The sequence below is a fragment of the Corythoichthys intestinalis genome, chromosome 10, assembly GCF_030265065.1.
Source record: "Corythoichthys intestinalis isolate RoL2023-P3 chromosome 10, ASM3026506v1, whole genome shotgun sequence".
Classification (NCBI taxonomy): domain Eukaryota; kingdom Metazoa; phylum Chordata; class Actinopteri; order Syngnathiformes; family Syngnathidae; genus Corythoichthys; species Corythoichthys intestinalis.
In genome coordinates this window covers 7,244,877-7,270,260 of record NC_080404.1, presented here as the reverse complement: position 1 = coordinate 7,270,260, position 25,384 = coordinate 7,244,877, and the positions used below count along the sequence as shown (strand labels likewise).

Sequence of the window (25,384 nt, the reverse complement as noted above, 5' to 3'; positions counted from 1 at the left end):
CATTACCGCTATGTAAATTCCTCCTATTATGGCGTGTTTTTCTGCTCGTTAACATTAATAATCAAAATTTTGAAGGCGTGTGTGGCGGTTGGTTGCAGTAACAGAGAAGATAGACGGAGAGACTTAAAGTTCTACCGTATTCCGAGAGACCCGGAGAGGAGAGCGAGATGGACTGCTGCTATTCGACGAGAAAACTGGGCACCAGACGATTACCACAGACTATGTAGTAGTCATTTTATACCTGGTAAGATGCATTTAATATATATTTAGAGGGTTTTGGGCTGACAACCACACTTAAGATCATTGCGAGGCTAATCGCCGACAACATACAGTTTCAAATTCAAGATGTTTATTTCTTCCGCCATCATTATTTTTTTAATAATATTTAGCTGGTACCAAGTGAAAGAAGCTGGCCTCGTCTACGGATCATCAGTTAAACAGGGATGTCCAAACTTTTTGCAAAGGGGCCAGATTTGGTGTGGTAAAAATGTGGGCGGCTACCTTGGATGATTTACGTAGAACAATATATTTAAACAATTTTTAGCAATTTTTAGCTGTGTGTCACATTTGCTTTATTATTATTTTTTATAAATTCATAATTTCAACAATCTCGCCTTTGTGGTGTTCTCTTTCGACACTCGGGCTCTTGCGAAATACTGCTGCTGTGAAATTAAACTAGCTTCAATTTGCTATAATTTCTCGCTGCGTATCTTCCTTGTAATGTTGTCGTACATGTCAGCGTGTCTTTGAAAACAGTGACTGTCTCTTTGCAAATGAGGCAGACACAGTTGTTGCGTATTGTATTGAAGAAATAGTCCAATATCCACCTATCCTTGAAGCGTCGGCCATCGCAGTCAACTTTTTTTTTTTATTGATTGTCGCCATTTTAGAAAATTGAAAGTAAAGGGTCACATGGGGTAATGCTGCTTAGAGTGCTGCTCTTAAAGTTTTTCAAACTTTCGTGAGAATAGGTTGAGTTTCTGTGGACAAGATAGTTCTAGATATCAGGGTAGCAGATGTCAGGCAGAGACGGCGAAGACAGCGGGTCGAAAAATATCGATTTAGGCATCAAATATGGATCTGGCGAATGGATAAACTGAAGCTTTTCCACATAACGCCTTTTATGCAACACATCCAGTGAGTTTACAGCGTCTGAAAGCACCGGGGCTTCCATGAATTGCACTATAAATTGCACGACAAATTGAAACCATTGAGAATACGGATAAACAATGACGGACAATTTGGTGGCCGGATACAGCGACACGTCATTGTGTGACGTTGGTGAGTGGGGTCTATAAGCCCTGTCAACTTATTCTGTTGGCCATGATTTGGATATGTTCTTCTTCAAAAGACACATTATCTTATGATTCAGATTCATCCTGATCAGTTGGATTTCAGGTGCCACCTGGACAATAGTCTGGGTCCTTATCGTCAGAAATTTACACGTTTCTGTTCTTGCTTTGTAAAATAATCTTCCTGATGGGTGACACTTCTCATATACCTAGTCTGTGTGGTCTACAGTAAATTTATTCCTAACAGCCAAAATTGACTCAAAGGTTCCCATTGGATTCCATAGAAAATTACATGCGGGTCATTTTTGACCCACTTATGGAAGCTACAATTTTTTTTTTAATGTATAAAAGGTAAGTTGAAAATGTGAAAGTCATTACATAAAAACATTTTTTAGCAATACCTGGAATATGAAATGATAACAATTTTTCATTAGGAAGATATTTCAAAAAACACAACCTCACCGGATCGTTTTTGACCCTCTTATGCATCCAAGGGTCTTTTGTGCATCTAACTTACAAGTGCGTTCGATATATTGATTGATTGATTGATGGAAGGATGTTGAGAGAGAGAGAGAGAGAGAGAGAGAGAGAGAGAGAGAGAGAGAGAGAGAGAGAGAGAGAGAGAGAGAGAGAGAGAGAGAGAGAGAGAGAAAGACTGTGGGGACCATGTTCTTTTCTTTGAAGGCCTCGGTTTTTGTCCTGTAAACTCTCTGTCAGAGGTGGGCAAACCGGTCCTCGAGGGCTGCAGTGGGTCCTGGTCGTTGTTCCAACAGACCAAGCACTGATAGTTTAACCAATGCGGTTTCAGCAGAAATGAGAAGCACCTGACTGCAATCGACTGATTGCTTTTCAGATTGGTGAAAAGGTGTCCTCTTAATGGGTTGCAACAAAAAACCCACACCCACTGCGGTCCTTTGTGGAATAGTTTGCCCACCCCTGCTCTATGTTGATGCCTTTTCCCGAAAAGCTCTACTTTTGTCTGCATCTTTACAGCATCTTTACAGACTGTAACCCCGTCTGCTAATTCCCATTAACAGTCTTGGTGCATCCTGGCTATCCGTCCTGGGAGTGGATCTCTCCTGACTGTGGTACTCCCCAAGGTTTCTCATTTTCTCCCAAGGAGCTTGGAGTTTTTGGAGTTTTTCCTTGCCGACATGGAGGGTCCATGGATGGGGGATGCCCAGGACTTGAACTTTATTTATTCATCTGTTTACTTCATTTGCTGTTTCTGACTGTGCATCATATTGCCTCTGCAAAGCCCTTTGAGACAACCTTGTTGTGATTTAGGGCTATACAAATAAAACTGAATTGTCTCATTTGACCAGAGAACATTCTTCCAAAACGTTTTTGTTGTTCTCAGGTAGGTTTTGGCAAACTCCATCCTGGCTTTTTTATGTCTCTGTGTCAGAAGTGGGGTCTTCCTGGGTATGCTACCATGGAGTCCCTTTTCATTCAGACGACAACGGATAGTACGGGTTGACACTGTTGTATCCTCGGACTGCAGGACAGCTTGAAGTTTTGTGTAAAATGATAATGATTTTTTTTTTTTTTAAAATGTCATTCTCTTTTGTGTTTTTTTTCATTGCAAGTAATATAAAGAAGATATTACTACCAAAGCATTTGTAATTGCAATAATTTTCTGGGAGAAATTGAGCATCATCCGACAGAATTGCAGGGGGATTGGCCAGCAGTGTAGCTATGTAGGTAACTAGGTACGATAGATACAGTACATGACTGATATTAGGGGAAAAAATCACAGCAGCTTATCATATGAACTGCTTGGATATGACCATGTACTGTATATCTTGAATGATGTGTGAACAAACTGAACTGAAATGATTTACAAGACACCACATTGTTTTAAAGGTTTTTGAGATCTATTAGATGTTTTAAAGCTACAATATATTAAGTGATCATGGTTTACCTGTTATAAAGTAAACATAAATAACTGTTCATTGACTGCATTTAGGCCGCATCATAATTGAAATGTATCCACCGACTTTTTAAAAAAAGACTTTTTCTCATCGCTCCTCATCATATTTAAGCTCCCATTTGTTGCTGTTTGTCTTGATTTATATTTTTTACATTAGCTGCTTTGTTGTCTTTGTATCAACAGCTTACTTTCCCGGCAAAATAAAGTATGTAGAAGATATTTGATTCGGCGTGCTTTAATCACTTTACCAGTTCTTCATGAGGAAAAGTGGAGTTAGGAGTCTCTCCTTGGGTGTCGCTCCTCTCCTCCATCCTGTCCAACCCTTGAGCTTTTTTCCCCACCCCAGCCCAAAAGGGAATATTCAGCGAGGCCGGCTTCCACTCAACGCCTGTGTGGAACGACACGCCTCGGCTACACGAAGCAGAAACGAGCGAGACACGCCGATGATATATTAGCGGATGTTTGAAGGACAATGTGAAAATTTGCGGCGCTGTTGCTGGAGAGCTAAACTACGAGCGGGGAAGGAAAGATGGCGAGGAGGCGCATCAGCAGCCTCCTCACTTCGCTTCTGCTGGGACTTTTCCTCCTCCATGTGTCGGTGAAAGGAGTGCAACAACAGGAGCAACGGCAAGAAGAGGAGGAGCGGTCCTGTCAGGGCGCCTTCGACCTCTACTTTGTCCTCGACAAGTGAGTGTCTTTTATTATTATTTATAGCTTTTGTTACTTTCTCATGGCTGCGCTTCGCCGCGCAACCGCTGGGGAGGCTTGGAAACGCGTGGCGAACCGGTGTTGGCCTGGTGGTTCGGCGTCATCTTGGACGAATGAGAAGGAGGATACAGTTGCATCAAACTTGGAAATCCCCTTGTTTGTTCTTAAATGATGACAAAGACTCCAAACTATGAAGCACTCGGCTGGGCATGCCTTTCATGATGACTTCGGGTCTGTTCATAAAGTGCGCCTGGATGTTTTATCTAGTTTGGGTCCTGTTACTCTATTGCGGCGAAGCAAACACAGCTTGCAGAGCCACGGGATGTGGGTTGGGCCAGCATTGAGGATTGAGTTTCAGGTTTATGACGCCTCTCCTGCCTTCCTGCCTGGTGGACACAGCTGCAACAGAGCCATATGCAAGTTCTGTCCTGTGTGGGCTTCAACTCTACCCCCCCCCCCCCCCCCTCCTATATTTTGCTATTGTTACAATAGTCAAAATTCAAAGTCAAACGAATTATGTACACTGCTGCAGGATGCAAAATTATCCAGAATGATAAGTTTGCACTTAATTTAACTCCATTTTTTTTTCTAACACTGCCTAAGTGATTTAACAGTCCATACTTCTATAGTTTGCTTACCGCTTAACATAACAACACGATTTGCGGTTCAAGGCTCACAATGACGATTATCTCACAATATGGCGATACAACAATCACCAACAGGGCCTACATGGGTCAGGAAATCAATCTACAGTGGTATGAAAAAGTATCTCAACCTAGGGCATAGGTTTGGTCTCAACATTGGTAGGGACGATATGACCATAATGCACATAATGCAAACAATGATGCAAATAAGGAACAACTGGCTTGACTTTGTAATTCCTTGTGGAGGCTGGCCTGACCGCTGTAGTTTGGCAGGTTAGGAAGTTTAATGTTATGCTAACTCTGATGCAGGTCAGACTTTCAGTAGCAAAATTTGTGTTTTTTCCCCAACTTCCACAACATTGATGTCTTTTTACATGACTTACAGTGGCTGCTGCTGGCCGGGGAAAAAACACTTATAATATCCCTCCTCTCCGAAGGTGGCGGAGGAGCGGCATGTTGTCGACATCAAACTGTTGGGGCTATATGAGTATGTGTGTGTGGCTTTGTTACGGGACCGGGGGGCTTCAACTCATCAGCTAACCAAACGTTCGTTTTGGGGGGGTGGACCAGCACATTCAGATAGTCAAAAGGGATAAAGGTAAGTGTAAATAAAATGAAAATAATTCACTTAATAATGGTAGGGTCCATTCTATCATTACAACATATGGGAAGCCAATCTAAATTAGCTATATAACTGAACTCTTTATATAATGCAAATAAGGTTGCTTAAAAGTTGGTGGGGACAATTTGAGCATCCTGAAAAGTTGGTAGTGTTATGTCTCTACAGTCCCTATGCAAACCTATGCCCTTGATCTGAATCTTTTGGAATTTCTCACATTTCTGCATAAAATCACTGTCAAATATGATCTTATATCTGCCAAAATCACACAGATGAAAAAAAGAGTCTGCTTTAACCAGAACCACCCAAACATTTATAGGTTTTCATATTTTAATGAGGATAGTATGCAAACAATGACTGAAGGGGGAAAAACAAGTAAGTAAACCATCACATGTAATATTTTGTGCCCCCCTGGCAGCAATAACTTCAACCAGACGCTTCCTGTAGCTGCAGATCAGTCTGGCACATCGATCAGGACTAATCTTGGCCCATTCTTCTCTCCAAAACTGCTGAAGTACAGTCAGATTCCTGGATTGTCTGGCATGAATAGCTGTCTTTAGGTCATGCCACTGCATCTCAATGGGGTTCAAGTCTGGATATTGACTTGGCCACTCCACAATGTGTGTTTTGTTCTTCTGAAACCGAAAAACATTGTTGTTGCAGCATCCATCCTCTTTTTAGATTCAACTGTCTGACAGACGGCCTCAGGTTTTCCTGCAAAACGTCCTGATTAACTTTTGAATTAATTCTTCCATTAATGATTGCAACTTGTCCAGGCCTTGAGGTAGCAAAACAGCCCCAAATCATGATGCTCCCTCCACTATGCTTAATGGTGGGGATCAGGTATTGATGTTGGTGAGCTGTTCCATTTTTCCTCCACACATGACGTTTTGTGTTACCCCCAAACAATTCAACTTCGGTTTCATCAGTCCACAAAATATTTTGACAGAGTTTCTGTCGAGTGTCCAAGTGCCTTTTTGCAAACATTAAACGAGCAACAATGTTTTTTTTTTTTTTTTTAGACAGCAGTGGCTTCCTCAGTGGATTCCTCCCATGAACACCATTCTTAGCCATAGTTTTACATATAGGTGATGTGTGCATAGAGATATTGGACTGTGTCAGGGATTTCTGTAAGTCTTTAGCAGACACTGTAGGGTTCTTTTTTACCTCTCTGAGTATTCTGCACTGAACTCTTGGGATCATCTTTGGTGGACAGCCACTCCTTGGGAGAAAAGCAACAGTGCCAAACTCTCTCCATTTGTAGCCAGCTTCTCTGACAGTCAATTGATGAACATCCAGACTTTTAGAGATGGTTTTGTATTCTTTCCCAGCTTTATACAAATCAACAATCCCTGATTGCAGGTCTTTAGACAGCTCTTTTGACCGAGTCATGATGCAGATCAGCAATGCTTATCATCAAGACAATTCTTCCCAGGTGTGTGTTTTATAGTGGACAGGGCAGCTTTTAACCATTCATCAGTGATTAGGCACAAACCTGACTTAAATTGTTAGGTAAAAATTGGTTGCAATTGCTCTTTAAGTCTCCTTAGGCAGAGGGTTCACTTACTTATTTTCCCCCCTTCTGTCATTGTTTGCATGCTATCCTCATTAAAATATGAAATCTATAAATCTTTCGGTGTTTTTTGTTAAAGCAGACACTGTATTTACATCTCTGTGATTTTGACAAACATCAGATCACATTTGATGGTGATTTTAGGCAGAAATGTGAGAAATTCCAAAAGGTTCAGGTACTTTTTCATACCACTGTACGTCAGGTTGTATCTGTGCGTTTGTTTTGGGACTCGGGAAGGGGGGGATCTAGTCATCAGCCAATCAAACATGCATTTGAGGGGTGGAAAAATGGACCGGCATATTCAGCAAGAAAAATGGGAAAATGTAAGTGAACATAATGAGAATAATTCACTTAATAATGTTAGGGTCAGTTCTATCCATACAACATATGGCAAGACAATCTAAATCACCAATATAACTGAAGTCATTAAATAATGCAAATAAGGTTGTTTAAAAGTTGGTGGAGACAATTTGAGCATCCTGAAAAGTTGGTAATGTTTTGTCTGAACTGTCCCTATGCAGGATTTGACAACAAACCCACCTATGTGCAAACATTGTTCAATCATTGGACAAAATGATCTGTGTGGCCTAACACGCTAAAATACGGAACTAAACAATCAAGGAGCTCCAGCGTGCTGCATTCGTGCGCATAATGATGTTTTATCCAAATACAAGTTTTTGCACGAAATTTGGACCACTATAGTTTTTATGTTGGCATCTGCCCATATATCAAGTAGACAGACATTCTGTCTCCTCATTGCTCCACGTTGAACCCGTTGCTGCGGGCTTGAAAGCGAACCAAGACGACCTTTCTGGCGAGGTCTCTGGGCCGCGTGTTTGGTCCTCACTAGAGTTAGCTGGTTTGAATTCACACTAGCCCAAAACTTTTTGGGTTTGGTCCGAACCAAACAGGGCAGATCTTAATGCCCTAACAGTGCAGTCGTTGGGTGCCACTCAGACATGATACTTTACATTTTTGTCATTTCTTGGTTTCAAGTTCAAAATGGCTTGGCTTCAGAATAATTAAATATGTCAAAACATGCTAGAAGCAGACTATAGTAGAAATAAGGCTAAAGATTTGTTCTGTTTAGATCCCAGATTATGTATAAACTTTGTTTAAGCTTCGAATGATTAATGTGGCTTGCTGGTACGTGTCCTTAAATACCCTTGTACTCACCAAAAGAGCTGTATAGTGAACATTTTCAATGACATTTCATTCTTTGGGGTGTCCAAAGCAACATCTGTCAGTCGCTCTTCACTCTTTACCCTTTGCAACCGAAAGTTTAAGAGGAGCCCGGGGAGCGCGCATCACGCATGGCCGACTTTCCTGGTGCTTGAACCTCTGCATGTCTCCACAGGCCTCCAGGAAGCTGCTGAACTTACTTACTGGCCTTTTTTCTGCTTAATGCCACATGTTGACCCATTCAGTAGCACCTCAGAGGGAGAGAACTGTAGCATCCAGAATGCTGAGAGAATTCATCTAGATATATGAATAAGTAAAAGATCTATCAACTTCCTACATTCTCCAATGTCTAACCAACATTGAATAGTAGGCTATTTCCTCTCGAACCCAAAAATAATATATGTGTTCGTTGTGGTTAAATTTGTAGTTTTGTTCTCAAGTTTGAGCTCTTTGTAAAGTGTTTGAATTGAGGTAACAGTGATGGATTATAATCTCAGATGGAAATCATGTGGAACTAGAGATATCACAGGAATTAAAGCATGAACAGTAAATAGAATATGGAATTGGCGCCAGACATTACAGAGGATCTACAATGCAATAGCCACAGACAATCCATTCCATGACATAGTTCGAAGTGCAATTTTTTATACTCTCACTTTGTAGTAAACATTTTTAAAGTTTTAGGATGAATAGAATTAACGCGAACCAGTTCCGTAGTGCTCTTTAAAATCCTCCATCAGGATCACAATGACTAATATTAGTTCAAATCACTGACTAAAGGTATTGCTTGAATGTATCGTATTAGCATTAGAGGTCGACCGATATATCGGCCGGCCGATATACAGTGGTATGTAAGTATCTGAACTTTTTCGAATTTCTCACATTTCTGCATAAAATCACCATCAAAAGTGATCTCTGTCAAAATCACACAGATGAAAAAACAGCATCTGCTTTAACTGAAACCACCCAAACATTTATAGGTTTTCATATTTTAATGAGGATAGTATGCAAACAATGACAAAAGGGGGAAAAATAAGTAGGTGAACCATCACATTTAATATTTTGTGCCCCCCCCCCCTTTGGCAGCAATAACTTCAACCAGATGCTTCCTGTAGCTGCAGATCAGTCTTGCAAGACTAATTTTGGCCCATTCTTCTCTACAAAACTGCTGTAGTTCAGTCAGATTCCTGGGATGTCTGGTATGAATCGCTGTTTTTAGACCATGCCTCAGCATCTCAATGGGATTCAAGTCTGGAATTTGACTCGGCCACTCCAGAACTTGTATTTTGTTCTTCTGAAACCATTCTGAAGTTGATTTACTTCTGTGTTTTGGATCATTGTCTTGTTGCAGCATCCATCCTCTTTTTAGCTTCAACGGTCTGACAGACGGCCTCAGTTTTTCCTGCAAAACATCCTGATAAACGTTTGAATTCATTCTTCCATTAATAATTGCAAGTTGTCGAGGCCCTGAGGTGGCAAAACAGCCTCAAATCATGATGCTCCCTCCACCATGCTTCATGGCAGGGGATGAGGTGTTGATGTTGGTGAGCTGTTCCTTCTTCCTCCACACACGACATTGTGTGTTACTCCCAAACAATTTAACTTTGGTTTCATCAGTCCACAAAATATTTTGCCAAAACATCTGCTGATTGTCCTTTTTCAAACATTAAAAAGGCAACAATGTTTTTTTTTTTTAGACGGCGGTGGCTTCCTCTGTGGAGTCCTCCCATGAACACCATTCTTGGCCATAGTTTTACATATAGTTGATGTGTGCACAGAGAAATTGGACTGTGCCAGTGATTTCTGTAAGTCTTTAGCAGACACTAGGGTTCTTTTTCTATCTCTCTGAGTATTCTGCACTGAACTCTTGGCGTTATCTTTATTGGACGGCCACTCTTTGGGAGAGAAGCAACTGTGCCAAATTCTCTCCATTTGTAGACAACTTCTCTCACTGTCGATTGATGAACATCCATACTTTAAGAGATGGTTTTGTATCCTTTCCCAGCTTTATACAAATCAACAATCCTTGATCGCAGGTCTTAAGACAGCTCTTTTAACTGAGCCATGATGCACATCAGACAATGCTTCTCATCACAACATTTCTTACCAGGTGTGTGTTTTATAGTGGGCAGAGCAGATTTAAACCACTCATCAGTGATTGGGCACACACCTGACTTAAATTGTTTACTAAAACTTGGTTACAATTGCTCTTTAAGTCTCCTTAGGCAGAGGTTTCACTTACTTATTTTTCCCCGTCTGTCATTGTTTGCATGCTATCCTTATTAAAATATGAAAACCTATAAATGTTTGGGTGGTTTTAGTTAAAGCAGACACTGTTTTTACATCTGTGTGAGTTTGTCAAAGATCAGATCAAATATGATGGTGATTTTATGCAGAAATGTGAGAAATTCCAAAAGGTTCAGATACTTTTTCATACCACTGTATGGATTTTTTTCAACATCAGCCATTGGTCGATTAACAAAAAAAATAAAATAAGAAAGGATTTTGATTTGGCATCTGTGTGAGCAACGATAGCTGCTGCTGACTGACGGTAAGACCCCGAAGGACCCTGCAGCAGCTTGAAGGCAGGCTGTTACAGGAAGCTTCAGGCTTACCTGTTATGTTAATATGGTGAGATTATGTAGTTTATCCTGCATGAGAGAATATTCAATGATGCTTTAGCCTTTTATGTATTTATTGAGTGAACCTTACACTCTAAATGTAACTTGTAGCATTAGCGTAGTATCTTAAACTCTCACTTGTTTACACCTCGTCGTGACGTCCTGGTGGGTTTAATTATATGAAACTATGTACTGTTCTTGCTGAGTGTGTATAGTCATAAAAAGTGCTGCTTTCATTGGATTGATAGCACTAGACCGAATTAATCCTTTCAGTCTAAGGTCATCATTGTAAATTTGAAGCTGTGGAAGCATTTTTTAAAATTGCCCTTTTATAGTAATCCATGTGCTTAAAAAAAAAAAAAAAAAAAAAAAAAAAAAGCATATATCGGCCTAAAATATTGGCAATCGTCTGAAAATTGTTTTAGCCGTCGGTGTCAGCATCGGCATTTGAAAATCCCATATTGGTTGACCTCTAATTAGCATACGTATGTTAACGGCATCCACCTCAACTTTTGATCAGCAAATAGCAAGCGAAGCCTGGGTTTTTCTTTACAATCTATTTGCGTGACTAGCAGAAGAGTGGACTACCTATGAATTATGAGTCTCTTTTTTTTTTTGTCTGAGCTTATTCAGGATCCAAAAATTGAAGGAGGATTTCAAAACCCTTATATGGTATTGTGAAGACTGTGTCCCAGGCAAACCCCTCCTGGAACCTTTATCATGTCCTTCTGTCTAGGAAAAGGATAAGTGGGGCAGGAAGTAACTGGTTAAATGGGTGGTTCAAAAGAAAGGCATCGTGAATCTAAACTCCTCTTGACTTTCCTTCCTTTTACAAGCCTCGCACACCCTTCAGACCACCACCGCCTACTGTCCCTGTTTGCTGTTTGATGTCATTGCATCCCCCCTGCTGAGTGCTACTTGTTCACCCCTCTGCTGATCATGTTGCTGCCTTTTCACTCCCTCAACCTGTTGTTAGCCTGCCTGTGCTCATCACCATCTGTTCCCCCTCACTGCCACACACGAACAACCAAATGGCCATATACACACATGCGCATGGACACATGTAGGCCAGCTGCCCACTACATGTTCACTGCTACAGGCTGTTGCATCTGTCCCAGTCTAACTCAACCCTCTGGCCCAACAGCAATTAGTCCCCATTAGCAGCCCCCTGGGACTGGGCTTCATTAAGGAGACAGTCATGTAAACAGTAGCAGCATGTAGCAGGCTAACAGCCAGGCTAACAAGTTACAGTGCAACGCAATGAAATGCAAGCCAGAGAAGCATCATCATACCATCACTCTTCCTTTATATGATACTGAAACAATAACAGCTGTTTTATGTATAGTATATTCTCTGAAGTATTATTTTTATTCATCTTCCTGAATTAATATTGTGGGTAAATATTTAATACAGTGTGTTTCCTGGAATAAATATGAGGCTGTTTTTAATGTTTTTTTTTTTTGTTTATGTTTTTTTTAAAACATAAACTAAATTCTGTTTTACAGATCAGGAAGTGTAAAGCATCACTGGATCGAGATTTACTCGTTTGTGGAGCAGCTGGCAGAGAAATTTATCAGGTACATGATGTTGAGCCAGCATTTGTTTTGATCCTTCTGCGCATGCGGGTCAGTTTTTTTCAGCGCATCTCGGACTTCGAATTAGTGCGCATGCGTGATACTTGAACTGCTCAATGGACAAAGGCAGTCTGAACGGGCACGCCAAAAAAACATGACAAAAAATCGGATTTGCGATTTCATAAACATATCAGAACACCTATTTGCACACTTCAAAAACAAAACCGAGATAGTAAAGAAAATCAAAAACATGCCCAGTTAGAGGCATGTTATGCACGTTCCATGTTGTTGTTTTTCGAAACCTCAAAATACAAATCATCAAAAATCGAATTTCTTAATTGCATTTCTATAATTTCATAAAAACAATGAAATAATTCATTAATATTATAATGAAATGATATGGCATCATACAACCGAGTAGTAGTACGTTGGATGCACTGCAGGGAAAATAAACATTAAATCATGAAGGCTCATTATGTATTTTTAGCCAACTTAGTCATTTTGATAGTAGGCTAATATAGCTAATACCGATATATACAGCATGTGTTGCCTTCATTATTAGGCTTATTTGAGGATTTAAATTTTTTGCGGCTCCAGACTTATTTGTTTTTTGTTTTCTTGGTCTAATATGGCTCTTTTCACATTTTGGGCTGCCGACCCCTGCTTTACGGGCTCCGTAGATATTACCGGTACATATTATTCGCAAAAAGTGTTGAAAATGTGTCAGAAAATGGGATCTGCCAACAATGGAAATAAATATGCACTTCCATCAAACAATATAACTTTCAAAATGCTGGTGGTGATGGCAGATGAATTGGAAATATCAATAATATACAGAAAAGGCCAAAAGTTTAGATACACCTCATTCATTCAATGCAAAACAAATGAAGATCCCAACCCAATTGATAAAGCAATAAATTCCACTAATCACGGTAACTCTGAAAAGACATACCCGTAAATTCAAAAACCATTTTAGGTGACCCCTTGAAGATCATCAAAAGAATGGCAAGAGTGTGCAAAAAGTAATCAGAGAAAATGGTGGCATCTTTTAAGATACTAAAATATTTTCTGTTTTTAGCTATTTCACCTTTTTTTTTGCCAAATACATGGTTTCACACATGTTCATTTATAGTTGTATTAGCTTCAGTGAGAATTTGCAATGTAAATAGTCATGAAAATAAAGAAAACACAGGAATGACAAGGCGTATCTAAACTTTTGTCCTGTACTGTAGGTACCAACATTGGTATTGATGATATGGGTATGCCGAACACATAAGTGGGCTTCAAAATAATGTTGTCCAAAACAGCACAAGTACTGTATAATATGAGGTTAATTAGTACCACAAAAAAAATAAAACTATGCAAACAGCAGAATGCCAAATGAAGCCACCATTTCTTAGAATATCAGCTTGTGAAGAATCCAACTTGCTTGTGAATGTGTTTTTTAACATGAGTGCAAACTAAGCGACATAACGTTCCAATCGTCCAGAAGTGCCCTGCAAAGTGGACTGCGCAGGGTGTAAGGCAGTGTTGTTTTCATCAACAACGATAACGAAAATATTTCGTCAACAAACACTTTTTTCATGACGATGACGAGATGATAACGAGCTAAAATCGTGTTTTGGGAGACTAAAAGAGTAAAACATTAAAAGCCTAATGGCAGTTTTCGTGTGACAGTGGTGAAAATGAAACAAAAATGTGCAATAGTTTCTGTCACATGTTCACAATGTGTGACATTTGATTTGTAGTTAGCCTGCATCGTAGCAGTCGTCACATCCGCATTCTTTCTCAATCCAGGAAGTCACTCGTTTTCATGGCGCGGGATTAAAAAAAATTAAATAAATAAATCGATCACTTCCACACACATCCAAGCCGTCCATTTCATTTAGGTGCATAAAATACCGCGCGAAATATGCAATAAACATGGTTATTGGTGTCAAAGGCACTTTAAAGGTCTGTGCTGAGTGATCATGATACACTAAATCCAAGTAACTCGTACCGTTAGCATAGCGTTCGCGTTAGCAATAGGCTAATGCTAAATTGGCGTTGTCCTTGTAGATGGTACAATATATGCTCATCTGTTAGTGTTCATTCAAAACAGTTGGAAACTTTTACTTATTTGTTTATTTCTGGAGTAAAAAATTTTAGTTTTAGAGACAAAAACATTTTCAGTAAACTTAAACTAGACAAAATTAGTCTTGAGTTTTCGTCACAAAAGCTAGACGAAGACGAACACATTTTGAGATGACTAAAATATGACTACGACTAATAAGTACTGTATATCGTCCAAAAGATAAGACGAAAATTAAAATGGCTGTCAAAAACAACACTCGTATAAGGCCGTCTTATACGAGGTTCCAAACAGTGAATTAATAAGCAAATTTTGTTGACTTCAGTGAAATTTGACAGGCAAAACTTCCCATATTGCAATCCAGTGTCAGTGTGGCGCATTAAGAGTGATGTCACATAAAACAGATTTCTCAAATCACGTTTAATTACCAAGAATATGTTGGATATTTTGTCGTTAATATTGTGATGGTACAATAGGTACATTAGGATAAAAAAATTTAAAAAGTCATTTATAAGTATTCTATATATACAGTTTTATTGTGTAACACAATGTGTCTTTTGCTTTTGATTAAGAAGAAAGGAAGTGAGAAACACCTTTATGCAGGGGCGGACTGGGACTAAAAAGCAGCCCTGGACTTTGACTCAGCCCAGCCCATAAGAATCGCTATACGAAGGGAAACACAGACCCCATAGGGGGGTCCGGGAACATGCCCCTCCCGGGAGATTTTTTTTTTTTTTTTTTTTACATTTTATTGTAAAATGCACCAATTTCGTGCACTTTGAGAGAAAAATGAAGAAAATGTGTCTAGACTGTGACTGTCTGACTACGGGCGCTCAAAGTACTGCAAAGCTGAACTGGAGTTGGATTCATTTTCTGTACTAGCTCTATGATCAACCTGAATAAACAAATGAAAGAATTTATTTTTCAAAGCAAGTTTTACGTATCCATATATCTTTAAAGATCTCTGTCTATAAAATGACTTCATTGTTTATGCCATAATTCAGTGGTCTCCAAACTATTCCACATAGGGCTGCGGCGGGCGCAGGATTTCATTCCAACAAAACAAGACAAAACCTCTGCACCAATCTGGTGTCTTACAAGTGTAATCAGTTGATTGCAGTCAGGTGCTGCTTGTTTTAGCAGAAACTTCATTGGTTAAACTGTCGGTACTCGATCGGTTAAAACAAAAACCAGGCCCCACAGCGGCCCTTGAGGACCGGTTTGGAGACCCCTGCCATAATTAATCTTGCCATACAAATAATAAATTTCAATGAAAATACAATACACATTTCAAGACAAATCCTGTATACATAAACTTCATTGGAAAGTATTAACCAGAAAACAAAACGATATATAAATGATTAATAATGTATATAACATCAATTTAACTACCTAAACTTTAAAGTAAAACCATTCATTTTATTAATATTTTGTTATATTTCTTCTGAATTAATATTGCTATGCTGCGTGTGCATACATTGTTTTACGGCTAAAATATTTTTTCTTAGGAGAGGGATAGTAGGACTAGCATACTGTAACTTGACACGATTGCAAACGGGTACATCGACTAGCTGGCACTAACCCTTTAATTGTCATTTATTTGATTTAAAATGTAGCTACCTGATGGATAACAATTGCCAGTTTACAGAGCAAGTAACCCTCTTCATCCCAATTTACTTGCCCTGCGCTTGTCTGGGGAACTTCCAACAGTTTATCGTTGCCCCCTCCCTCTTCTTTTCTCTCTCCCAGCACCGTCTGCACGTCAGAGCGGCTGCAGCTCCCTCTCACCATCGCCGGGAGCTGAGCTGTTGTTACCCGACGTGGCCGTTGCAGCCAGACTGCTGCTTGCGAAAATATTTGTCGATTTATGACATTTTAATGCTTCACTCTCCAGTTTCTTTAATTTTTTCTCTCTAACCTTCTCCGCGCCACCCTGCTCTTTTCAGTTTTTTTGCCACCACCATCCATATTGTGCATTAACACTCGTCGCTATTTTGCTTCCACAAGGAAGGAACCAATGAAGGCTACTCTGTGCTTTCGTCGTTCCTAGTCTATCAGATTGGCGGTGAAAAACCAGGCGCATTGCTGCCACCTGTCGGATTGGATGCGAACTGTAGATAATCAGAGGATAGGGGGGATAAAAACAGTGATGCATAATGAATGGCGGCCGCCGGCCGTCCAGGGCACCGGCCGTTCTGTGATCCTCCAGAACCCACAGATTACCAGTCCGCCCCTGCCTTTATGATGTTGCAGGGTGTTCCAAACGTAGAAATTTTGGTGCCGTATGGTATCCTTCTGAGCATTGATAAGGGAATAGGGAGCTGATAGTACAATTTGGATCACAACAGTCTAGTACTTCCTGACTCCCTCCCAATTATCTTTTACGACCCATAGCTGCCTATCAAAGTGCATAAATTTAGGGAAAATTTGTGTTCAAATAATAATAATTATTATTATATTATTATAATTTAACATTCTAATCACATTATTGTGTTACTGTTTTTTTATTACTTAGCCCTAATACACAGCTCTAAAAATAAACACAATACGTGCAATTATTGTCATTTATGGAATGTGTAGAATTTGTGACTTGAGAATGTGACCGTCAAACAATTGTGTGTTTCTAGCCCCATGTTGAGAATGTCCTTTATAGTCTTCTCGACGCATGGCAAAATCATCATGAAGTTAACTGAGAACAGGTAAGATGCAGTACACATCTGTATTTTATGTTTCGCTGGAGCTTGTGTTTTTGTGGCATTTGTTTATGGCATGTTTATGTCGAAAATACTGAGCCAATTCCCATGAAATGTTTGGCTTTAGCATAGTCAATTGCATTTTGAATGCAGGTCCGTATTTGCTTTTTTTGTGCTTCTTCAGTCTTCTTGCTTTTAGCTAATGGAAAGCTCAGAGATTGGAGAGCACCACATCCCGTTTCTGTTGAACTCATTCGCCTCTTGACCACAAGTTTCACTTTTTATCCAATTTTCCCTGTCATAACATGGGCAAACCGGTTTTCTTTTTAATAATATAGTAGTCAAAGCAAAAGGACCTCATACACTTTGCCCTATAAAAACGTAGGAAATAACAAACAGCTGCACCACAGACTGAAGTATCCAAGTTATTTTTCTTTCCCCCATTAAATTGGATTAGTATGATGGCAAACGCCAATATTTGTGTACATGCTGCACAATGTCATATTTTGCTAGGACTTGATTCAAAAGTTTTTGTGATTCATTCATATATCCCCTCAGATTTTTTTTTTTTTGGGGGGGGGGGGGGGGTCAAACCTCCTAAAACCACACTAATGTAAAGAAAACTGCTTTTGGCAGTCATAATTCTAGCGCAAAATAAAACTCAACAGGTTTTACACATGCTTTAGGCTGCTGCATTACACTTAATGTAACAAGGCATTCATGAGAAGCTAATTTTCATCCAAAATTGTGTTTTTTTCAATGATGTGCCAAATAACAGTTTACAAAAACACCATACAGTAGGCCTGAACGATATATCGTTTAAACATCGCCATCGCGATGTGCGCATGTGCAATAGTCCCATCGCAAGGACGTGCGATAGTTTTTTAATTTCATTTTTTTAAATCCACAAACGTTTGTTTTGAGGAAGGAGAGGGGAAAAAAAGCGCACAGCTTCTCTTTCTCTCCAGCAAGTCATCGGCTCCTCCCCCTCCCCCTGCAACAGCGGAGTGGAGGGAGGAGGGGCCGAACAGCAGAGCGGAGGGAGGAGGGCCCGTTCTCAAAGTGAAAGCAAGCAATCAACACGTTGGAGGAGCAAGGAAGACTGTATCCAAAAGGAGTTTTGGAAGTATTTTGGCAAGAACAAGACTATAAGGGACAAAAAACAGCCCTGTCGACAGTGCCTCGCCATGGTTGCCTCAACAAGAAGTAATCTGTCAAACATGTGGGACCATTTAAAACGCAGGTATCTATGCATTCCTGCTACGAGCTCCCCATCAGAGGCTTTTTAGCACAGGTGGGAACATTGTTACGTGCCAACGTTATTGTCTCAAGCCTGCTATAGTGGATAAACTAATAGTCTTGGCCAAAAACCTATGAGACCCAGTTGAGAATTGCTGAGCAAGGAAGGTGGACGATATGCAGACAAATACATAACACAGCTGAAGGAATGTCTTTTCTTCTTTTAATGTGACAGCTATCAGGAAGGCAGGAAATTTGGGAGTTAAAATGGTTCTGTTATTCATCACAGTTATTTGCAGTTATTCAGTTCAATTATTTACAAGTTCAATTGAGTTTGTTTCTTTTATATTTAAATTTATTGTAAACCGTATTTTTCAAATAACTATATATAGTACAGCTGCACATAAAGTTTTGATACTTAATATTTTTGTTGAAATATTTTTACAACTTTGTTGCCGTTTTGCAGTTTTATATTGTTATATTTTGTGTAAACAACTCAGGGGACTAATGCACTTGCACTTTTATTAGTCAGATTTAATATTTAAGTTCAAATATGTTGACAACTTTGTTGTTTAACTGAGGTTTTTATGTATTGTTATAGTTTGTGAACTCTTTTGTCATATTTAATATTTTTGTTCAAATATGTTGACAACTTTGTTGTTTTACTGAGGTTTTTATTTATTGTTATAGTTTGTGAACAACTCTTTTATTTGTCATATTTAATATTTTTGTTCAAATATGTTGACAACTTTGTTGTTATTTTACAGAAGTTTGTATTTGTTATATTTTGTCAAAAACTAAGGGGACTAATGCACCTGCTCTTTTATTTATCATTTAATGTATTTGCTGCTGTTGAAGTGTAAAATATTGTATTCAATAAATGATCTATTTTGTGCAGACATGACTTCCTGGATACCTTCATACAGAAATCTTCATCATTAACAAATTAAACGGTATTATATGAATACACTGTGGTCACGGTGTGTTATGTAAAGTATTTCCAAACAGCTATTCAAGTCATTTAGTGAAAATTTCTTTAAAAAAGATAGATCTTTTTTTTTTTTAATATCGCAATATAATATCGCAATATATTGCAAACCTAAAAAAAATTGCGACAATAGTTTTTTCCAATATCGTTCAGGCCTACCATACAGTAACCCCAATCTCCATCTCTTAAATTTTTCCCCCCTCATTTCCTCACATTTAAATGCAAAACTTCAATTTGAACTACTCAAGAACATAGGATGTGTACAGTACTTAAAATTGAAGATAATGTAAACACTGACTTGAATGACTGACTGCGCGTGGAGGGCGAGGAACGGGATTTTATAACCCGGATATTACATCATTTTTAGTCAGCATCGGCAGCAAAATAACCACACATTTCCAAAGATGGACAATGAGCTGTCTCTTCCTCAGTTCTAAGATTCAGTATTAAATTCATTTCGTTATGTTTCCAGTTTAATTTTTTTCAGTTTGCCATGAGGATAATTGCGATGTTTGTTTACCGCTTTTTGTCTTACTGCGAAAAAAGAGGAAGTGATGATCGGCCCGCCGTGATATTTACGTCATCAGCCTTCGCGCTGTGACTGGGGAAGTTACCGGCTGCTTTCATGCATGCCACGTCGTGGTGAAGTCCCAGACATTAGTCTAGGATGCGACCCGGCTTTGTGCCATCTCCGTGCTAGTCGACCCGGGAAAATGCTTTCAAACATAAGGGCTACCGGAGTTCAGGATATGTCTGAAATGGGCTCATGATGCTGCATTTAAGCGACTAATAAAATATGAAAAGTTTCCCAGATAGCAGACCGACATTGAAAAGATGTTAAATCAACATTCCGCTGTCAATCTTGTATTGTTGAATCAACGTTTACACCCGACGTTGATTTGTCATCACTTTTGCACCCTCAATTAATGTTGTTCCAAGGTTGAAATCATACCTGTCAAGTTGTATGGTTTCGGTGTAATTTGTACAAGTGAGCACTGATTTTTAAATGTGTACGCCGTACGTTCATAATCTGTACGTTTTTCGTGCATTATGTTTTTTTTTCTCCGTTTGGATTTTGTCACCGTTTCGGCAAGGAGACAATATGCGTTACTATGTGTTACGTTGGTTGAATGACGCGAGAAAAGTCAGAGGCACGAAGAGAGAAGTGTGTTTTTTGTGACGCTGTAGCAAACGCGATGCTAGGCTAGGTGGCTTCAATATTTCCTGACCGTAGCAGACAGCCTACAATCTACGCCTAGATATCACATGCATATTAGAGCTGTCCCGACTAGTCGACATAGTCGACGTCATCGATGACGTAAATCCGTCGACGGGCACAACATCCTGTCGACGGTTAATGAAGGGTTAAAAAAATATCTGCGTGGAAAGTTCAGAATGTCGGCGCTCTGTATGCAAGCAGGGAAAGCGGCACAAAGCCAAAAAAGCGCACCAGAGTGTCCAAAACATTGACTTATTTCAAAGAAACAAAAGAGGGTACACTCTTGTGTCCTGTCCCTTCAATGCCAAGCTTGGCTGCACGTCGGCCGTGAATAAACACCTAAAGCGCCGACATCCAGTTTGTAAGTCCATCTAACTAACTAACGACATGTTTTATTGAAGTTGCTAAGCCTGTCGCGATATGCAATGAGTTCATTTATCGCACGGCAAATGAAAATGAGGGCGGTAATTTTCACAGCTGGCTTTTATCGCTGCGCACGTGCCTGCGTGCTTCCATTGGTGTGTGCGTGCGTGCATCCATTGGTGTGTGCATACTGATGGCATATGAGACTCCAGTTCCTTTCTCTTATCAATACGCTGTAGAATTAAAGTTCAGACATACAAAATAAGAAAACACATCTATATTAAACACTCAACACAAACTTGCGGTTAAAAGGTGACACTTCAAACATGAAAAATCGCTGGTCAACAGCATTTACAAAAGAAAAAAATGACCGTAAAAAAAAATTCGATTACTGACACTACATGCAATGACAAAAAATGCTTTTTTGCGGAGTGTAAAGCTGAAGTTAACTGTTTAGCAAACGTAGTTCCAGTGAACATTTCAAAATAAAAGCATGTCATGTTCGTCATATAAATAACAATTTCTGGAGTTAATCCCACATACCGTAATTTCCCGAATATAACGCGCACTTTTTTTCCCCAAAATCAACTGGTAAAATTATGGTGCGCATTATAAACGGGTACATGGTTGGAGACAGAAATATATATATATATATATATATATATATATATATATAAACTGATTTTTTTTTTTATATATTGACACGGCCACGTTGTGTTGAAGAAACGTATGCGGCGACCCGTTGCCGACCATTACGGTACGTGACGTCACCATTTTGTTTAGGTAATACTTCACTCTAATCGGCCGAATGATTTCGTCTGTGTTAAATTCTGCTTTTTTCACTCTTCTGTTAAATTCTGCTTTTTTTCACTCTTCGTAAAGCACAGAATTTAGTTTCTTGAACTCATTTGAGTCAACGTTTATTGCACCTCCGCAACTCGGACCATAACATACGTAAGCACACACTTCTTGTGTCCGTCAACTATATCGGTCCCTCGGGAAACTCAAACCCAAATAACAATAGTTCGTATTGTTACTGTCGTGTTGACAGCGCTCTCACGGATTTCCGACTTACGTTCTCACTTTCATTTTACCGTATCAATCCATGGAAGAAACATTTATTCATCATGATGAAACGAGCAAGTTATACAGCAGCCTTTAAAAGAAAAGTCACATCTGTTTTGTTTTCTCCTAGATTCTGGTAAGTTAGAGAATTTGTCAAATCATATTATTGCCGTAAATATTGTCAGTTTATGGTAATGTTTTGAACTACCAATGTGCTATGCTTGTGCTGCGTTTCACCAGTCAGTAAAATGACATTTCTGTATCTGTACACAAGCTCTGTTTTCTTGTATTCTTCTATTTATTGGTGCTAAAATTAGGGTGCGCGTTATAAACGGGTACAATAATTTCCCCTAGATTTTACAAGTAAATTTGGGGTGTGCATTATACACGGGTGCGCCTTATATTCGGGAAATTACGGAACTTCAGAATTCATATTCTATTCTAACCTTTAAACCTTTAAAATGACAACCTTTATGAAAAATCTGATTGGCAATGAATAATTATTATAATACTATTATATATAGTATAATAATATTATATTATATTACTATAATATTAATGCTAGGTGTTTTTTTAAGAATTGTTTTGAATCATGTTGGAAAGGCGAAGTCAGTGTTCTGAATCTGTTTACATTCCATTCTTTTGCACTAGTTAATTCTATCAGCATTTTAACTCATTGTTTATTTGTGATTTATTATTGTTATTTACGTGTTTATTTGTACTTTAGTAAATAATTTAAGTATTCCAAAATATTTTTGTGAATTGATAAGCGTCAACACAAATGTCATTGCTAAATTTTTTTGAATTATTAGATTAGTCGACTAATCGTAAAAATAGTCGGCTGACTAAATCGGGAGAAAATTAGTCGTTTGGGACAGCCCTAATGCATACAGAACTACATGCGAAATGACAGACTCGGCGGCGATGGCAAACAGCCGCAATTTTAAAGCAGTAGACTTCTCAGAAGGGCTCTGTTGTAATAAACCATCATAGCTAACCTGAGTAACTTTTTATCTAAAATACTCTTAAATCGGCAAAATCTTGACTTGAATCTATCTTTATATGATGAAACAGTTTTAAAACGTTCACATTTCGAAAGTAGACAGAAGGGAACTAATGCAAAAACGGGAGCAATTTTAACAACTTTAATGGTTGATTCACAACATTAAATGACTTCCAAACATAACAAAGGTTACTATGGTTTGATTATTATTATTATGGTCTGATAAAGGCTCTGAAGAAAAAGGAACACGCTTACCTTTAAATATGGCTATCCTTCAATGAGGCATATTCAGTGGACTTTGTTTGAGGTAACACGTCTTCCTGGTCAACCAAGAACACAACTTTTTTTTTTTTTTACCACAACTCCCTCTCATCCATAATTCAATGACTTTTCAATCATATTTTCCGGTCAATCAAAAATCAACTATTTGTGAACATTATTTCAACAACTACAAAACAATGTTAACCCAACCATCGCCTGACTAACCATAGAACAACGTTGTTTCAATGTCACTGTCAGGTGTTATCGGTATTTGCAATGTTGATTCAACATTGTTTATTGTGGAAATTTTCAGTGTCAACCATACTGATAATTTTGATGGAAAATCAACATTTATTCAACGTTGGTCTGCTATCTGGATTAATTATGAGCAGGTGGTTAAACAATTAAACGACAAGTCGCGCACGTCCCTAATATAACCAAACAAGGTGATCGAGCAAGGTGGTGCTGCGTCTGCTGGGCTTTAAAAGCAGGCTGATGACAATCGCCCTCAGCTGTGACCTGTAATCAAGCCAACTCCCTTCACCTGCCTCGAGTGATGCAGGTCTCAGGAAGGAGGGGTGGAGTCCCTGATACATATCATTTGTGCTAATTTCAAAATGAAAGCAGAGAAAGGGAATGAGGTACAAAAAATCTTACTGAAACACAAATATTTGCGTTGTATATCAAGTAAAATATTAATGGTAGTCCATGAACAATGTGATTTCATATGCACCTTTCACATAATTTGTAAAAGATCATCCTCTTATGGTCTCACCTACCTCATTTTTATGCTGTAATTTCTCATCACACCAGAATGTTAACATTACCTGCACTCATGCTGGTTTTGGTGATGGTGATGTTTATTAATGATGCTTCTGATTTTACCCCTCAGGGAAGCCATCACTGGAGGGCTCAGAGCTCTAAAAAGTGTGATTGCAGGAGGAGACACATTTATGAACCTTGGCCTGGAGATGGTAGGGTCAGATTGATGAGATTTTGATTTGATATCTACAAGTAGCACTGAATAAACAGGTGTTACAACACTGTATTAATAATATGTCTGTCTCGGTAGGCAAATGCACAGATTTATCAAGAGAATCAAGGTAAACTCTTTCTGCTACTAATGTATGCCACTCTTTAGTACAGTCTTCCATGGGCCTTTATATGTTTCACAGGGACAGCCAGCGTTATCATTGCATTGACTGATGGGGAATTGAACGAGTGGCAGTTTGACACGGCTCAACGTGAGGTAATATGACATGCATTTGAAAAATATATATATATTTGCTACTTTATATCAGCAGCAGTTAAAGTGCATGTGACACGAAAAAGCATGTTTATTTCATAATACACGCGGTATTTTATGTTCCTGAATGATATGGACCACTTGGATGTGTGTGGAAGCGATCGCTATATTTATTTAGTTTTTTGAATCCTGCGCCATGAAAATGAGTGACTTCCGGCTTCGGTCTTGCATTGAGGAGGGCGCTGTGACGTGTATGGGTGAAGGCGTCCTCTTCACTAAACAGCCTTACTGTTGTGTATGAGGACTAAGGATTCAGCTGATTTTGCGGATTAATACGTTTATTTTTCGCATCACGCCAGCCAAACGGCTGCAGAAAAATCATTCTGTATGAGGGAAAGGCATGTGCGCCTTTTGGGAGTTTCAAAAGGTTCCCATTCACCGTGGATATGGGCCAAAACAAGCCCGGCTACTGTGGGACCATTGGACTTACGAGGAAGTGAGTAAACATCTTGTTTTGTATTATGTCAAATACGAATACAGCGATTACAAAGTAAACACTACAAACTTTCTTTAAATAAAGGACTACTTACGTTTGATCATTGATAGGCATGTAAAAAGCTCTCCACATGCACATTAGCTGCACGTTAGCTGCACAACAACTGCAACCGCCCTCCTCCGGGGAACGAACTGTAAATTGCTCTCCGCCGGGCGGTTTGCCGATCCGCGAAGACAATCGACAGCCCGGTTGTCATGTCAAATACTCCGGGCTGGTTATGTGTGACTTTCCGCTTCGAAGACTTTGAAACATCACTCGGTTCGGGTTACCATGTCGGCTAGCTCTTGGTTTTTTTACATTCTCCGAAGCCGGGGAAGGGAAATGACATATGTCCAATTTAGGTGTCATATCGTTCGGGAGGTGCGACAGTAAAGGTGAAGTCGACAGGTTTGACCATAATGGAGTAATTTTGCCATGTCGTCCTGAATAAGTGCATTTTTATCATTTCATATCCCAGTTAGCACAAGATTGTTATTTGTCATGACCATGCCATTTATTTAGCAATTGGGGAAAATACTTGGATAAAAAGAATAT

At 39.2% G+C, this 25,384-nt stretch overlaps 1 protein-coding gene across 3 annotated transcripts in view; it reads left to right on the top strand.

The window, feature by feature from the left end:
• The first annotated feature begins 3,525 nt into the window (after nt 1-3,525).
• antxr1d (ANTXR cell adhesion molecule 1d) overlaps nt 3,526-25,384 on the top strand; it is an 80,034-nt gene continuing 58,175 nt past the window's right edge. For 2 of the 3 annotated variants that reach the window (XM_057847960.1, XM_057847961.1), the window contains exons 1-6: nt 3,526-3,912; nt 12,078-12,149; nt 16,845-16,916; nt 23,941-24,022; nt 24,121-24,151; nt 24,224-24,297. In XM_057847960.1, the coding sequence (XP_057703943.1) occupies nt 3,755-3,912; nt 12,078-12,149; nt 16,845-16,916; nt 23,941-24,022; nt 24,121-24,151; nt 24,224-24,297 (489 nt within the window). In that variant the 5' untranslated portion in view covers nt 3,526-3,754. Of the gene's footprint in view, nt 3,913-12,077; nt 12,150-16,844; nt 16,917-23,566; nt 23,690-23,940; nt 24,023-24,120; nt 24,152-24,223; nt 24,298-25,384 lie in introns of those variants that run through there. The other variant, XM_057847962.1, reaches the window with a different exon arrangement.